The 17049-nt window shown below is 35.4% G+C and overlaps 1 protein-coding gene and 1 long non-coding RNA gene across 3 annotated transcripts; one reads left to right on the forward strand and one right to left on the reverse strand.

Annotated features, from left to right (window-relative positions):
- The first annotated feature begins 1233 nt into the window (after positions 1-1233).
- On the forward strand, positions 1234-6716 carry LOC145185265 (uncharacterized). Of its 2 annotated transcripts, none has more exons than XM_090077097.1 (4): positions 1234-1368; positions 3571-4465; positions 4619-4799; positions 5308-6716. In XM_090077097.1, the coding sequence occupies exons 2-4, from the start codon at positions 3602-3604 to the stop codon at positions 6549-6551; spliced, it is 2289 nt and encodes a 762-aa protein (XP_089933223.1). In that variant the 5' UTR covers positions 1234-1368; positions 3571-3601; the 3' UTR covers positions 6552-6716. The 2 variants fall into 2 exon arrangements, with proteins under 2 accessions (XP_089933223.1, XP_089933222.1); XM_090077096.1 differs by having other exon boundaries at positions 1235-1368; positions 3595-4465.
- Positions 1457-2546, reverse strand: LOC149891714 (uncharacterized). The gene is made up of 2 exons (XR_016449420.1): positions 2222-2546; positions 1457-2136 (listed from the first exon to the last, which is right to left on the reverse strand). It is a non-coding gene; the product is annotated as an uncharacterized LOC149891714 (long non-coding RNA).
- Positions 6717-17049: the final 10333 nt, after the last annotated feature.

Raw genomic sequence — 17049 nt, forward strand, 5'->3', positions numbered from 1 at the left:
ACCCCATAAACTATGGGTGGTCCTTGGAGAGCAAAGGAAAAGAGAAAAAAGAAAAGAGCTAGGTATTAAACATCATGCTCTATTGTTAGTCTCTGCAAGAATTACACTTTTTAAAAAAAGTCAAATGTTTTGTGGATCAAAAAAGTTAAAGACACTTTTGATAGCCTTTCCCTTAAATATGAGTGTAAAACAAACTCTTGCATTAAAAGTGAATACTGACCTCAGCGGTAAACAATATTAAATGATCAGAAACTTAGCCCTTGGACACATATTTATCCCTTTCTTCCAATATATTTTAGTGGAAAGAGTTAAATACTATCCCAAAAATACTTTTTCTCCCCTAATTTCAGTTGCTACCATTAAATTTTATAAAGCTGTGTTTATATAGATGGTATAACAATATCAATAATAGCAGCTGAAATAAACAATGGTAATTGTGCCTGAAATTAATTATTTAAATTTTACATTAAGGATTAACTGGTATGTCTCATTATGTCTCGTTACGTCCTGTTAAAAAGGTGTAAATTCTGGGAAATCGTAAAGCTCCTATTTCTTCCGGGACATCTCGTCTCGTCTCGGTATCGTCCCTGATTTCGAGTGAAAATTGAAAATTGCCTCGATATTTATCGCTAATCGGGACAAAGCTTTTAGGATCGTCTCGTCTCGAATAAAAAAAAAAACGAGACGCAAACGCTTAGTATCTACGATAGGCCGGCGACCTCGCACACTCGAAACTTAAAAAGATTTCTGTGCAATCTATCGATAGCATACTTCTCAAAATTGAAAAATGTCTTTTGTATGTATTTGCATGTTTTTTTTTTAATAGAACTTTCCTTTAAGAACAACTTTCGTTTAACAAAATTTTAGTTTAAGAATGACCGTTTGTAATATACTTAACCCTGTTTAAATAGTCTGTATTGCTGATCTCATCAAAAAGAGATGTACCAAAGTTGATATATTTTAAACTGGTTAAAACTCGATTTTTAATTAGTCATCAAAAATCTAGTTTCAACCAGTTTAAAACAATGGCTTGGTGTAAAATAATACAAGCCAACATTTTGTTAGCCCTGATAATAATGTAGGACGAGTTTGCGCATCAAAAATCCCAAGCATTTCTCGACTTCCCTTTCAGTTTGTTTTTAAAACGCGCTTTTATAAAATTGTCTTCAGGATTACATCTAAGTAATCCTTTTTCATTCAAATCTTTTAATTAATTGTCTTTAAAAGATTTCAAGAATGAAAAGAGAGAGGCTGGTAGAAACAACAAGGTCATCGGAAACAATAAGGTTTCGAAAGTATTTAAGCTTTTCAACGTTTTACGTTTTGCTTTTAATTTCGCTTCAGACGCAAGATAGATGCATTAAGAAGGTACGATTTTCTGCTCATTTTGTATTTTATGTAAAGTCATCAACTAAAAAGTATAGATGTTAAGGCCTAAGGCAGCAGATCTCCACAAACGTTTTTCGAACATTTATTGCAATTTTTAATTTAGAATTGAACCGAGATGAACAACGTGCAAACTGTATTTTGTAAACTTTTAACTAGTGTTTTTAGATAATAGTTTTCATTGAACCATTGTTTTAGGTTTCCCCAACTTACTACCTTTAAGAACAATGCTGCTTGATTTTCTTTGAGCCGATTATCATATTTTTAATTGGGTCAATAACTATTCTCAGTTTTGTGAACTGTGTATTATTAACTGTGTATTAATAGGTATTGATCTATTTAAAACTTCAGTTGCAGATTGTTGCTGCTCTGTGAGAAATTCGAAAATACTATACTTCAGCAGAATCGTTTAAATGTTGCATGAATACGCCTGAAGAGCTCGTATCATGTCCAAGCTATTTCCTGCTGGCTGTCTGGCTGGCTGGCTGGCTGTCTGGCTGTCTGGCTGGCTGGCTGGCTGGCTGGCTGGCTGGCTGGCTGGCTGGCTGGCTGACGTTCAATTAGCTATGTTAAAAGGTTGAGTGCTGCGGTTTGGTTGTTGAATTGCTCTCAGTCTATGTATGTAGGTGCATTTGACTCGTCGATTGGTAAGTGTAATGGAAGACTCGCTAACTTCCCACACTTAACATTTACACAAGAATTTAACAAGAAAATCTTAATGCAAACAACGACGATGTAGTTTTTACTAAACTAAAATACATAAAACAGTAATAGACTCGCTAATCTTGATGTAAATACTCCAAAATCAAAAATTATACGCAATAACGATACTTACTACTGGTCTTTTTCGACTTTCATAATGCTTCATAAACACTCTCAAGTATTTTATTCAAATGTATTCTTCTGTTAATTTACTAATACAGTAATGTGCAATCGAACGCTATTCAGAAAACATTCTCTCCTACCCCCTTTGGAGTTCACGGCTTAAGTGTCTACTTGTGATTAACTCTTTTTCTTTCAAAATGTTTTTTCTCTCTAAAATCTCTTCTAAAAGTGTCTCCTTTTATATTTGGTTAACATTTTTCTCTTGTCTGGGCTTGGAAGCAAAGTCATTAAATAGTTGTGGAATTGTCGCAAGCCATACTAACTGCACTATTTTCGTTTTATCGCTGAAGAAACCATTGAAGTCGTTGTAGTTGAAGTCGTTATAACAAAAACAGTTTTATCCAATACTGATTTTTATCAGCGAAGAAATAATTGAAGTATTAGTCGTTATTGCAAAAATAGTTTTTAATCTTAATTATGTGACTGTTGTATTTTTTATGCAACTGTACATGTGTGTCCACCAAGTGTTTCGGCTGCTACACACACTTCGTCGTTCGAATAAGTAATATGTTTGAGCCAAATAAGAATTATAGCTATGTTTACAACATCTTTCGTTTTCCCTTCTCACAACAAAAAGGAATGTATTGGACATGTTCAAAAGCGTACAGAAACACAACAGCAAAACATACGTCAATTAACAAAACGAAAGTCATTATCTGATCGGGGAAAAGTTAATGGCCAAAGGGCAATTAACTAATGAGCCCATAAATGCTGAACTGTACCATGACTGCACAGCATTAAGACAAAGTTCCGCCAACGTTTTAGAACTGACTCAAATCAAGTTTTTAAAATACTACTCATAAAAACTGATCAATTAATGGACATTTTGATACGAAAAAAACTCCATTCCAACCGGTTACATGGTAAAAACATCTTTCGCAGCATATATCAGCAGGAAAAAGATGCTGAGAGCTATTAAGGAAGAATTTATATTCAAAGAAATAGAAGAACTAAAAAGAAAAAGTAGCAACACATTTAACGCGATTTCTTCACCTCTAATAAAATAAGTTCGTAAAAAAGAGTTTGTCAAAATTTTGACGTCAAGCTTTTTTGTCAAAAGTTTGCCAAAACTTTGACGTCAAAGCTTTCCGTCAAAAGTTTGTCATAACTTTCACAGGGAAGTCAAGTGCTTGATAAACCTTATTATTTTTTTTTTCATTTTTCTCTTTTGCTCAAAAGTTGAATCTTACGATTTAAATCACTTTATAATAAAAACTACCTTTTATAAACGTTAAGTTATTTTAGCTTGAGTTTTCTTGGAAAAGAGTTCATACTTTTCTTATTCGGAATTTTTTTCAGGATTTTCTTTTTTCCGTTTTGCAGCCTTCAAATGAGAAATCGATTAGCAACTAACTGCTTTCCATCAAACATTGATCTCGTACAGACAGCTCAGGCTGAATACGATTTCCTTCGCCATGTTGACCAATATCCAATGCTTTATTACGAAAGTCTTTTAAAAAATGCAGTGTATCGTTATGAGAAGTATTGGCTACCCCTTGTTGCTAAATACAACCAGGTTCTTGTTGCTCCGCTAGACATCGAATGGGTGTGGCATTGTCACGTATTGAGCCCTGTTGCTTACCAACGAGATTGCCTAAGACTGGTGGGAAAAGTCATTGATCACATGCCGATGTATCTAAACTTAGATACGCAAGCTGTTTCAAAGGAGCATTGGTCCACTGAATATCCTGAAACAAAATACGATATCGATCTAACCGACTTAAACCCCACTCTTATTTCTCAGGAAGATTTCAAATGCTCTTATGATATTGTAGCTGCCGCTCAACGCCACAGAACCTTCATCTACAACACTTCGTTCCAACATTTCAGAGACAAAAAGTTTTTAAAGAGCTCGTTGAAACGATACTTGATTATGCTTTCCATAAAACGAAAGAGTCCAGAAACATTTGTTGTACCGTGCTATGACATGGACTTGATATGGCATGGTCATCAGCAGCACGTGATGCATTATTACGAGGACACGAAGCATGTTCTGGGCAAAGTTCTTAATCACGATGATTCAACTACGGATAGAAGTCCGGGGTCTGAACTACAAAGAGGCAGCTTAGCTACGAAGTTGCTATGGGAAAAGCTTCACTCAAAGTACGAGGTTATGGGTGGAATGCTTCGAGGTGAACCGCCGTTGCCTAAAGTGGAGATGGATAAATATTCTTTTTCTCAGTCAGTTGTAAAGGTATAAACGACATTAATGCTTTTAAAGTGTTCGTTTCGATCATTCAGTTCGTTAAATAATGATCTTGTGGTAACATTTATGTAATTTGATAAAAAAAAATAATTCGTTCATAAAAAAGAATTTTTGAATGACGCTTCTATTTACTATTTTCAGAGCTGGACTGCATTGTTGCATTTAATGTCCATATCCATTTCTGATGTTTCTTTATCTGATTCTGGTGAGCTGAGTGACAATAAAAGCATAGTTGATATTGAAGTAACAAACGATGGAGGTTTACCTATGTTTCGCAGGCGTTATCGCGTCATAAATGGTATTCAAGAGTTTAAACTTGAAGGTATAAGTTTATTCGACAGAAGAGAATATATTTAAGACTTAAGATAAATTGTGTGAAAAAAAAAAAAAAAAGAAAAAAAAAAAAAAAATCCAGCTTGAATTGAATCGTATAAAAAGACGAATGTGGAATAAAAAGAAAGACGCAATTGGCGCTAAAACTTTTGAAAAGTGTCAACTGTAAAAACATTTTTTTGAAAATATTCGATGCCAGATGATAATTCTGAGTTTTACTAAAATCATGACAAAAATCATTGTCAGAATTTTGGAATAATTAAAAGTTAACTAAAATATCGTTAATATAATAAATATCATTATTAGATATTGTTAAATAATATTGTTAAAGAGCCCTAAAAACAGTTTGATTTTTTTTACATTTCTTTTTTTTTTTTTTTATTTTCCTTTTAATGAAACTTTTGAATTTACTTTTTTTTTTTCCTGTTCATTGGTACATTTTTTTTTTTTATTGAAATGCTTTGTTTTCATTTTTTATCATGCTGTTGCTTTTTTAGACGAAACGTTCTTTCAATACGATTCAAATACGAAATACGAAATTCAAGTAGCTTGTGCTAATTCGACATTTGAGAAACAATTTGTTGGAAAATGCTCAATCCCCTCGATCTCATTTGCAGAACGGCAACGAATAAAAACACAATTAAAAGCACTTTCAGCAACTAATGAAACAACCACATGCACGATAATCTTGCATGCGGCTTCATATTCAGCAAAGCATGATACCGTATTTAGAACTAATGAGTGCGGATCGATAAACTCTTCGAACCATCTCAAGTTCGTCATCGATAGTTTGCAAACTATGTTGCCTATCGCCGTTACTATGAATTCAGCCCCATGTGAATACACCGACAACCCATTAAGGTACCTCGGTGATTTTCCTTTATCTTTAAAATGGAGAATTGTGCATTCTCAATACCCTCCGCTCTCAGCGTTAGAAGTTCATGACTCTGATGGAAACGTCATTGCAACTTCGCACACAATCGACAACTCATCTTTGCCTAAGCGTAAACAAGTCTCTGAACCATCCAATGTTTTTACCTGCGACTCGTTCTTTGAAAGGGTCATGCTGATAAGAGGTCAAAGAGGAGATTGGGGCTTAGTGAAGTCAAGCTGGAAAGGCTGCAATAATATTAATGGAGGGCGTCTCGGTAACTTAAACGTAAAGATGTTTTCATTTGAAGACAAAGAAATGAGATTAGTGAAAGGTATTGATGAAAGTCGTAGCACCATTACAAAGTTCACATGGCTAACAGAAAAAGGAGGAGGCTCAGTAGATTTGGTTTCAGGAGAAATAAGATTATCTAAGCTCGAAAAAGACGTTACGGAGCATCTCTGTGTTGGCTTATCTATTGCAGTTTTGTTTGTTCTTAGTCAACCAAGGCCACCACCGGATAAAAATGGCTGCCACTCTCCTGATATTATAGTGCGCAACGAAACTAAACTGAAAAACATGTTTATGTTGCATGCTGCAGGTTTGCATTTTGCTCTGCTTCCCAGATGGTACCATAAGATTAAAAAGAAAGGTTACTTTACTTACTACGGCAAGCAGTTTAGAGTTAGCAATAAATGGTCTATACATAATTTTGACTGCAGTGCAACTAATGGAGGATACGGTGAATATGGAGCTGCTGGTAGTTGTAAAACTAGTTGTGGTGGTGGAAGTCATTGTGGTGGTGGTAGTTGTGGTGGCAGTTGTGGTGGTGGCTGTGGAGGTGGTGGTTGTGGGGGTGGGGGTGGTTGAGGAGGTGATTGAGGTGTTTGTGTGGGCTATCGAACTGAGGAGTTTAAGGTGTATTTGTTAAGAGGAAGATATAGCCAACATTTGAAGTATAGTTTATCTAAGTATAATAAAATGTTTTGTATTTTTTTTATTTTGAGAAAATAATGAAATATATCAATCTCAAAATTGTTGTTAATGCTTCTCAATGTTAATGTTTTGATTTAGTTTCTAATGATAACGATTGAGTGTGTTTTTTTCAGGGGAGTAGAAGGGGGGATTTCAAACTTTTAATCTAATCATTTATGGGTTGTGGAGGAATATCTAGCTTCGAAAGTAAACATTGGTTTCTCGATGTTATCGAGAGTTCAATCTTTACTTTTTATTTGGTGGAAGACTGAAAATACGTTTTAGTAGCTTTGTCAAACAAACGAGCTCTTTAAAAACTTTTTGTCTCTGAAATGTTGGAACGAAGTGTTGTAGATGAAGGTTCTGTGGCGTTGAGCGGCAGCTACAATATCATAATATATAGGGAAAAGGCGGTTCCAGGACATTGACCCCTTCCCATACTTAAGGATGCATAAAAAATGGTGAACACTTCATATCATGACAAAACCAATACTTAAGAGTCGTCTTTAAAAATCAAGAAGAAGTATAAAAATAATCATTTCTATACCAGTTCTTCAAGATGCCTGTTCTTCTTTATTGCCTTGTTTTGTAATGTCCGATGGCCAAGGTGTGAATTCCGTCTTCTAAGATGTGCCTTTTGTCGTCGTTAGCGCTGAGTGCGACTTTGTTAATTTCTTCAGTGTAGACATCGTGATGACGTGATCGGAAGACGTTCATGGTGGTGAGTTTTTCTTGTTTATCCTTCAAGCAGTCGTAGTAGTCTTGATGAGTGAGGTGATTTTTAACAATACACTTCTTAACACCTTTGCATTTTTTATGTTCTTGATCATCTATTTCTTCAGGGATGTAGTAAGAGTAGAGTTTGGGTCGAAGACCGACAAACTGCGTGATTTGCTTTCCACCGGTTTCATCTTTGAACTTGCCAATGATCTTTTTATTCAAGCCCACTTTGAATCTTGCGTTTTGAATGGCAGGATTGTCTTTAGGAAAGTCGCTCGTGTCAAATTTTTCAAGTACATCGTCAGCAATGTCTTCGTAAAAATCATCTGTTTTGATTTCGTAAATGAGCGAGTCAGTGTCGGTCATGAGTAGTTTTGCACGATCGTCATATTTAGGCTTGATGTTTTCATAGTGGTGTTCAAACATGAGAGTTTTGCTCAAATCGAGGATGCTCATTCCTAAATAAACGGGTTTGTCGTAAGTGACTTGTGTTTTCTTCATATGAATTGCGATGAGTTTTTCATCAAAAATGGTGTACCGATTATATCGAGGGAGTTTGGACAATTTTAATGCTTCTTTTTTTGTGGTGACTAGTTTAATATCGACATGCTTTAGAATATTCTCCATTGTTTTTCCAAAGACAGAGTTGTTCATGAGTTTAAAGAATTCTTTTTCAAAGTCGTTTTTAGCGACTTTTCTTTTATTGGTGTTGAGGTCAATGTATTGTTTCATGAAGGGTTCTTCTTCAAAGGTGATTCCTCGATGAATTTTGGTGATGACTAAACCCAATCGTTCATAGAGTTTTAGGTTTTCGTGATGAACGACGTATTTATCCTTGTTGTTTAAATTGGGAACGAGCTTGGCTACTTTTCCAATAATCATTTTTTCAGGAGCCAAAGGATAGTCATTGTGTTCATCGTGAAGGTGTGTAGGGTAGTCTAAATCAACTTTGAGAATACAAGGCATGGATTTCCAATTGGAGAGTTCATCCTCAGCCATCCATCTGAATCCTCTAACGGGAAGAGGTTTGCTCATGGCCCACTCATAAAGGTTATTAGCGTCTAAGTACTGAATGAATTTGGATGGTTGTGAAGGATCATAGTTTTTCATGTATTTGTTATTGGCAGTTCCATATCGGTTTGAGATCATGCATATTCCACCACGTATTCCTTTTTGGATCATGTTGAGCATGTCATTATCGGTTAACAAATCCAATTTAATTTTAGTTTCCTTTAACATGGCGTCCCAAGCCAAACCAGGAGAGGTGTAATACCAAAGAGGGTCTATACCGTAATTTTCTATGCAAGTGTCTCTGAAATTTTCAAAGACATCAGCTAAAATGAGCACGTCTGAGATGTTGTACAGCTCGTGATAATCTTTAAACGTTTTGCATCCAAATACGTTCCAAACGTTTTGGGCATGCGCGTAGTCTTCTTCGCTGATGTGTTTATCGTCTAGTTTAGAGTAAAAGGCTTCTTTGGGTGGCAATTGTGTTTCAGAGAATTTTTTAATGGAGTCCACCCATTCGTAAGGGTAAACACCTTTTCTTAATAGCAAATCTCGTTTTGCTCCGCTGTGGAATGAATTTAAGTTTTTGCACATGATGTCTCCTTTTTTAGATTTTCTATGAGCGCAATCTTCACAATTGTCTTTACATTTGCATTTTTTACCTTTCTTAACCATACAGTCCTTTTTGCATGTTTTTGGATCTAATTTTGAGCACTCCTCACACAAATCTTTAACAAGGTTGTTAGTTAAATCTTTTAAAGGGCTTGACATGAACCTGTAGCTGTCAACGAACCGTAAATCTCTATACACTATTTCTGGTTTACCTTTCTTATCAATAGAATCTCTCACTTTGATGCTTTTTGAGAAGCTGATGTATTTTTCTTCGTTATTAGGTATACAAGTGATCTTTCCACCTAATCTCTTGATGAACAAATGGCTTTCATAGCCAGACAAGTTATGAAAGACAACGGGAATAAATTTTGGAATTTTATAATCCAAGTTGCATTTGTTATGAGCAGCACCACGGTACTTTCCAGTCAAATGGCAGTGATCCCATACTTTATCACAGTTAAGATCTTTTTTGCAAATGTGACATTGGGTAGCAGCCTCAAAATTCTTTTCATCCTCATCAGTCTCTATTCTCTTATTTTTCCATTGGTTTTGTCGTGAATAACTATCGTCACAAATCTTTATAAAGTTAGCTTCAAGCATGGTAACAAATTTTTGAGCCACGTCGTCATCATCACTTTCTGCTGTATACGTTTCAAGCTTTCCCTTGTAAATGGTTTCGTCGTAGCATTTGATATAATAGACGATGGAGCTTGGAACATGTTTTTGACATTTTTTGGTGTACGACTCTTTAGAATTCGGTGTGCAAGTGTTAAGAGGTTTGATGAAACTTTCAAAGTCTGCATATACAACGTATGGAACTCTCATACTATTGTTGTAGTTTTTAAACTCAAGGGTCGACCCTTCTTTTGGAAGATCGATTCTCATAGGCGCGTTATAATAGCAGTATTCTCGATGAATTTGGAGCTTTTCTTCTTGGTCATAGCCGTGCATGCACCTTCTGCAAAAATATTTTTTGTGCTGATTCTTTGATACTGAAGAACGAGCAAACCGACTGAAATTTTTAATGAGGCAATAATGGCTGTTTTCTTCGTTTGAAATATACAACAAATCAACACAGTGCTTTCGATCATGAAATTCGGATATTTGCATAGGTTGAGGTTTATTCATTTCGTAGTGAAAGACGTTCACGCTGATGTCAGGATTATTTTTCTCAAACTTTTCGACTTGAGTCACCTTTAAAGGAAACTCCATTCCTTCCCAATGGAGCTCTTCTGATTTTAGAATCAAGTCATCATCAATTCGTTCGTTATGCGTATTATTCATGTTAAGCGCTCTGGTGATGCACCACTTGAAACATTGATCGTCATCGTTTTTCATGTTGATGATGGCATTTTTGTTTTTCAACTTGGTAGGTAGCTCCATGTAGGAAGAACCCTTGAAAGGTTCATAATCGATAAATCTGATATCCATTCTTAAAATCTTCGACAAGACGCAATTGGATCCCATCTTGTTGTAATTAGCGCTTCGCTCCAAAATTTTTTCTTCCATTTGACTCACGACCGTTCTTACATCTGCACCCTCCAATATAATTTTCAAGTTGGATGAAAAGTGAGCCATCTGAGTAGTCTCTTCACCTGTTAAGATGCTTACGCGAGTCATTTCACAGATTAAAACAATTCTTACCTTTGTGTTTCTTTCTCCTGCTATGGTTTGAATGGCCGACTCTCTCACCAAGTCTAAAAAAGGAACAATGTCTTGGTATCGAGAAGAAGGTGTGTAAGAAAATAGTCTAGCAGCACGCTCCGCTGAATGTTCAGTTAACTTGAATTTTATTTTATAAGGTTTTGACGTGATAGGTTTATACACTGTTTTTAATACAAGTGATTTGATAGACTTTATCTTTTCATCGATTTGTTTCACTGATTCGCTTACATTCTTCTTGACTACTTCAGGAACGTAGGGTTCTATCCATTCTTTAATATCATTAAACTTATTTGCAACATATGACGTCACACTTTTTGCAACTGCCGTCAGACTTGAAAACAGTCCAGGTCTTGGTGGAATGACTGGTTTTGGTGTCATGACAGGTGATGAATCAACAATTGGTGTGTCAAGGATGTGTCTTTGCAAATGAATTGGCTTAGGAGCAATAGGAGGTCTTGATGGAATGATCGCTGGTTTTGGAGCAATAGGAGGTTTTATCACTGCGGAAGGTTTGACAACTAAACTGCACTTTTGCCGGCTTTATTGAAACTTTTGTCGGCTTTACAGAAACTTTTACAGGTGGCTGAACAAACCTAATCACGGTAGCATTAACAGGCAAAGGTCTTGCCTCAGTTGTGCGTCTACGAGGAGCAGGGTCATACCCAATGACAGGTCTTACAACCTCAATGAGCTCGGCTTTTTTCATTTTATAGATACCTTTGATATCACCACGACCTTTAGCCATCTCTCTTAATTCTTTCACAGTCATTTTTGAATAGTTTCGATCTTTTCGATCATTAACAGTTTTACTTTCCATTTTTATTACGGAAAGATTTTTATTTAAGCCGCTTTCAATTTTTCGCTCTTTGGCGACAGTTTTAGCTTTTTGCTTTTTAGCATCAGTTTTATCACCCATTTTATTAAGGGAAAGAAAATTTTTTTCAATGCTTTCAAGTTTTCGCTCTTTGGCAATTATTTTTTTTGAAGAATGGAGACTCATTTTATCTCTGCCGTGATTTTCTTTAAGTCAATTCAATTTTTTTAAACCTTGGCACACTTTCAGCATATTTTCTTCTTCGAAAAGTTTTTACCGTTTTTTAATTCTTTTCGCGGGAGAATTAAAAACTTATGAAACAAGATAATTGGCAAAAATTTCGCTTATTGAGTCGTATACATGTGCTTGACCCATTTCATCAAATCTAATCGTATACTTTCTTCCCCACTCGTCATGTGCAGTAAATTCGCATCCAGCCGCATGAATTTCTTTTTCTTCATCAAACAGATGCGCACGACCCATGGTATCAAATTCAATCACATACTTCCTCTCCATCTTTTTATTTATGCCAAGAATTTTATTTAAGTCAATTTTTTAACATGTTTTCGCTTGTCATCTCGACGCTCTAAATATCTCCATCCACGTCCAGTTCCTGCCATCGCTTTGTAAAGAGACTTGTATTCAGTCACCTCACCCGTTTCAATGTCGGTTATTCTCACAGTGATGGGCTTTTTCTTAACAAAACGAAGCCATTCCCATTTTGGATCGGTTGGTTTCTTTTCCTTTATTTCACGTATTTTCTTTTCTTTTGCTCTTTCTAAAATCTCATCTTTACTGATCAAATTATTTTCAACCGCAAGCATCATCAACGTTATTAAATCGTTTGCTGTTTTACTAACACCGTTTTCATTCAGCAAATTTTTCAAATACGATGTTGTATATCTCATTTTATTATACCAAGATTTTTTTTTAAGTCAATTCAATTTTTCCTGAAAAGACATCTTAATAAACAGCAGTCATGTTGGTTCCGTCTGAAACAAATTTAAGCAATTTATCAGAGATCACCACTGCAAAAATAACGGTATTTGCAATAGTTGAAGTTCGAAATTTAAGGTTTACCACTAATTCAGCTATTTCCGACGTCATTCTTTCTTTTTGCTTGCTGATATCCACAAAGAACAACGGATATAATTTTAAATATTCAAGCAAGCTTAACCCAGATTGACAAACAAGTTCATTTGTGCCGTAATATTTTTCATCAAAAGAGAACGCATCTGAATAAGCCATAACCACTCTCTTTTCTCCAAAATTCAAGTCGTAATTGTAATTTGGATACTTTATTCCGTTAACAGTCACGTAAAAATTGCTAACATCACAATGGTCGAATAGTGATGGATTAACAGTTTGGCTGGAATTTCTGTTTGTCTGAAGTCCGAACAAGTTAAATCTTGGAATGCTTTTGTCAGTGACTCTTCCAAGCGACCAAGTAAATTCTGTTTGCCCGGCTGGAATAAGCTGTCTTTCACATTTGTTTGATTTATAAGCCACTTGAATGGGAATTTTTTGAGCTATTAAATTCATGAAATCAGTCTTTTTCGAAATATCCAATTCATCGCGAGGCATATAAAGTCTGAATTTTTTAAGGCTGATCATTCCTGCACTAACGCTCTCCGCTCTATAAATCGCATCATCACATTCTTTCTTTGTAAAGGTGATGGTATGCCTAAACCCATAAACAACTTTGTCATAGGTTTCGCAAAATCCAAAAATGTGCTTCAACGGAATTTTAAACGAAAAAGCTCCAACGGATGTAGTGTCTGCAAACAAGTGGTCTCGTCTAACATTGAATCCTGAATTTCCAACAAGATTTGACGTATCCATATACCACATCTGTTTTAATCCATCAGCAAACTGAAATCCATAAGGATATTTCATCAATCCAAGTATGGTGGTGGCTGGACCTGGATACATCACTCGTTCCACTTGCTCTCCCGACAAGTCATAAGTCACATCATTAAACAAATACAACAAAGCGTTGTTCACCAGTGCAATGTTGTCTTTAGCATCGTAAAAGGTTCCATCGCTCTTTTTCAACACTCCTTCAATAAGAATGTAAGCCTCTGATGGTACTGTTTGAATCGATTGACAGTCAATCTCAAAAGTAATCGTGCCTGAAGAATTTAAATCGAGATTGGTTGGAAGATACTCAAAAAAATCAACTTTTTCAATACCAATATCATACTCTGGGTTCTCAGTAACTCTTAATCGCTCAGTACTTTTCATTTTTTATATAATAAAAAATTATTTAATTCATTTAAATGTCTCTCATTGCAAGACATTGCAAGTTTATAACAAGTCATCGCAACAGAATGCTATCTTCATACTATTTTCATGCCCTGCCCTATTTTCACCAGGTCTTGAATTCGAATCGCGTTCTTTTTAGACATTTTCTTACTTTGAATAGATAAACCAGTCTTTAATTTCTCAATGGTCTTTTTACCTTTGTCAATAGCCACATCTCTAGCAGTGGAAATAGCTGAAAGGGCTAACTCTGTCCCAGCAGATTTTGCAGCTGTAATCGCTTCTTGTCCAATTTTGCTTTTTGCGGCATTTTTAAGCAAATTCACTGTTGCTTTTGTAACACTTGACGCAGCTGCTCTTTTTATGAAATTTTTAATCATGTCTACAATACCACCTCCACCAACAACGTTCTTTTTCACATATCTTCTTTTGTTCACAATGAGCATTTTTTTAAAATAAAACAATCTTTTTAAATAATTTTATCAATAGTCCTCATTAACGATTTATATTCCTCTTTATTAATCTCCCCTTGTCTCAACAGCTCATCGCAAATAGCAACAGCCTCATTTCTTGATCCTGTATTCCCAGCATGCCAAGCAGCAATACTCAATTCAAGCTTTTCTACCAACGCATTAGGATCTCCTGGAAGAATAATGACACCACGACCTTTTTTACCTTTTTCAATATGCATCATTTTTTCCCAAATAGGAGCAATAAGTTGCTGATACTTTGGTCTTCTTGATGATTTTGGTTTATGCGGTTGCGAATCAGATCTTATAGCATCACTATCTATTAAAATTTTTTCATAATTTTGCAAATCTTCATCGGTATAGCTCTTTGGTATTGTTAATTCAGTCATCAGTTCCCAAAGACCTTTTGTTCCTTCATACCTTTCATCACCAACAATGATATCATTTACATCCACTTTCACCTCCATTTTTCCAATGTACATTTTATCTCCAACTTTGTTCACTTCGAAAGGCCTTTTCTTTTTTTGATCGACTGACAGGCTTTTGATCATTTTTTCATTGCTTTCAATCAGAGGCTTGTTCAAATCAGCTTGAAAATTCGCATCATAAATATTTTCATTCAAACTATCCTGATATATTCTTTTTCTTCTGTCATTAATTTCTTTCACAATTTCATCCCTTTTATTTGGGTCTTGTATTTTAAAGAAAAACATCTTTTTAAAATACGTGGAAAAAAAACATAAATTGGTTTTACGACTACGTTGATCCTTTCTTAAAAAGGTTATTGAACGTTTGAATCGCATCTTCTCTTCCTTTTTGAATCAAGTTTTCTTTAGTAACTTCATCTATTCCCTTTTTTGTTTTAGTTCTTATTTCCTCTGTTAAGGATTTAAACTTTTGAAGCTCGTTTAAAATCAATTCATACTCTGAATCGCTTTTTTTTCCGTCTATCAACGCTTTGGAAATGTGTTCGCTGATCGTGTTTAATTTAGACTCGGCCAACACTTTGATCTTTTCATGTTTTTCCGCTTTCAATGCCAGTTTTTTGTTAACCTGTCCTCCTACAATGGATAAAAACCTCATTCCAATAGCTACACCTTCACACGCAATTGCTGCAGGACTAGCAATAATGGTTGACAAAAGCCCAATTCCAGTCACACCTAAAGCAATGCATAAGGCTTGCATCGTATTATCCACATTAGAAATGATTCTGAAAGCGCGATGGTACTTTTTGCTTAGATGAACTCGCTTTGCTTTTTCACTCTCTATCTCTTTTTGTATCTCGCCTATTTTTTGAAGACGGTAAACATGTCCTCCTTCATCTGCAGGAGCTGTTGGAAGAACTGGATAAAGTTTATCATTCAATATTTCCATTTTTTATTAATAAAAAATTATTTTAAATCAATGTAATTAATCTTACAAAGTTTTTCTCCTTTTTTAACAATCACATCCTGTTTGCTGTTACTATTCACATCCATAATAATATCATCTACAGACTCTGAAATAATAACTTCGTTTTTTCTATAATTCAATTGATCAGTAATTTTATTCATTAATGTTATCACTGCAACACCTTTCTCCAAATTCAACCCAATGGATAAAGCTATCATTGTATGTGAGAGAGCAGCAAATTTAATGTCTTTCTGAGCAAAAATCTCATATTGTTCGTTAACGTTGAAATAAGGTGGATGATCTAACGTTTTCGTAGACACAATAATATTGTTTGGTCTTCTTTCCTCCAACTCTCTAACCCTCTCTTCCAAAAATTTTAATTGCAAATCCAAACTGTGGACTTCTGCTGAGGCAACATTTCTAAAAAACTTGTGAGGAGCATGCATTTTACATATTAAAAATAAATTTTTAGATCATTTTTGCAAACTTAACAATTCATTATTATCCACCCATGAGTTGAACGAGTCTGGATATCCCAGCCATTTGACTAACGACTTGCTCTTGGTTTTGCGAATGATTTTTTCAATTCTGAATACGTCTTGTTGCGTCTTTTGCATCTCCTGCTCGTAAAAAGTGCCTTGAATTTCTTCACCGTTGACGTCAGCGATTTTTTACGTGGGTGGATTCGTATGCTGAACATTTGACACGGTAAAAACCTCTTCAGTCCATCTCGGCGTACACCCTTTTTTAAAATGAGACTTCTTTTTTACGATCCTCACTTGATCACCTATGGAAAATTTTGGTTTTGCTGGTAATGTTTGATCCTTTCCATACAGATTCCACCATACCCTACCTTTATTCTTTTCATCGCTAGCTTCAACTGGTGTCATTTTGATAGAAGAGTGCTTTGTGTTGTTGTAATTTTTCACCATCTCATCTAATACGTCAATATATTTATTGGTATTGTTGGCTGAAAAATATTTAAACATTCTCTCTTTCATCGTTCTGTTCCATCGCTCGACAACAGAACTTTTTTCCTCGTTTTCAGTGGAGTATAATTGCACACCCAACGCTCTCACGTGCTTGTTGTAAAACTCTTTTCCTTTATCTACCCACAATTTGACGCATTTTCTTTCACCAAAAATCTTTTTCAACGATTCTGCCACTTCAAGACCTGTTTTGCTTTTTAACGGAACGATCCATCCATACTTTGAAAACACGTCAATCACCATGAGCAAATATTTTACGCCCTTGTTGAATTTTGAAAACGATTGCATGTCCACCAAATCTGCGGCCCATATTTCATCAATGTTGTTTACAATCACCCTTCTTCTTTTAAAATGATGAATCACCGGTTTATGAAGCTCCTCTGCAAGCTGATCCGTCCATTTCAAATCACTCACACCCAATCCAAATTTAGCTTTGGCTTTGATGATGGGAGCGATAAGTT

Source organism: Hydra viridissima, unplaced genomic scaffold, assembly GCF_058129835.1.
Source record: "Hydra viridissima isolate aposymbiotic clone 2 unplaced genomic scaffold, HvirCarnegie_v1 scaffold_2, whole genome shotgun sequence".
NCBI lineage: Eukaryota > Metazoa > Cnidaria > Hydrozoa > Anthoathecata > Hydridae > Hydra > Hydra viridissima.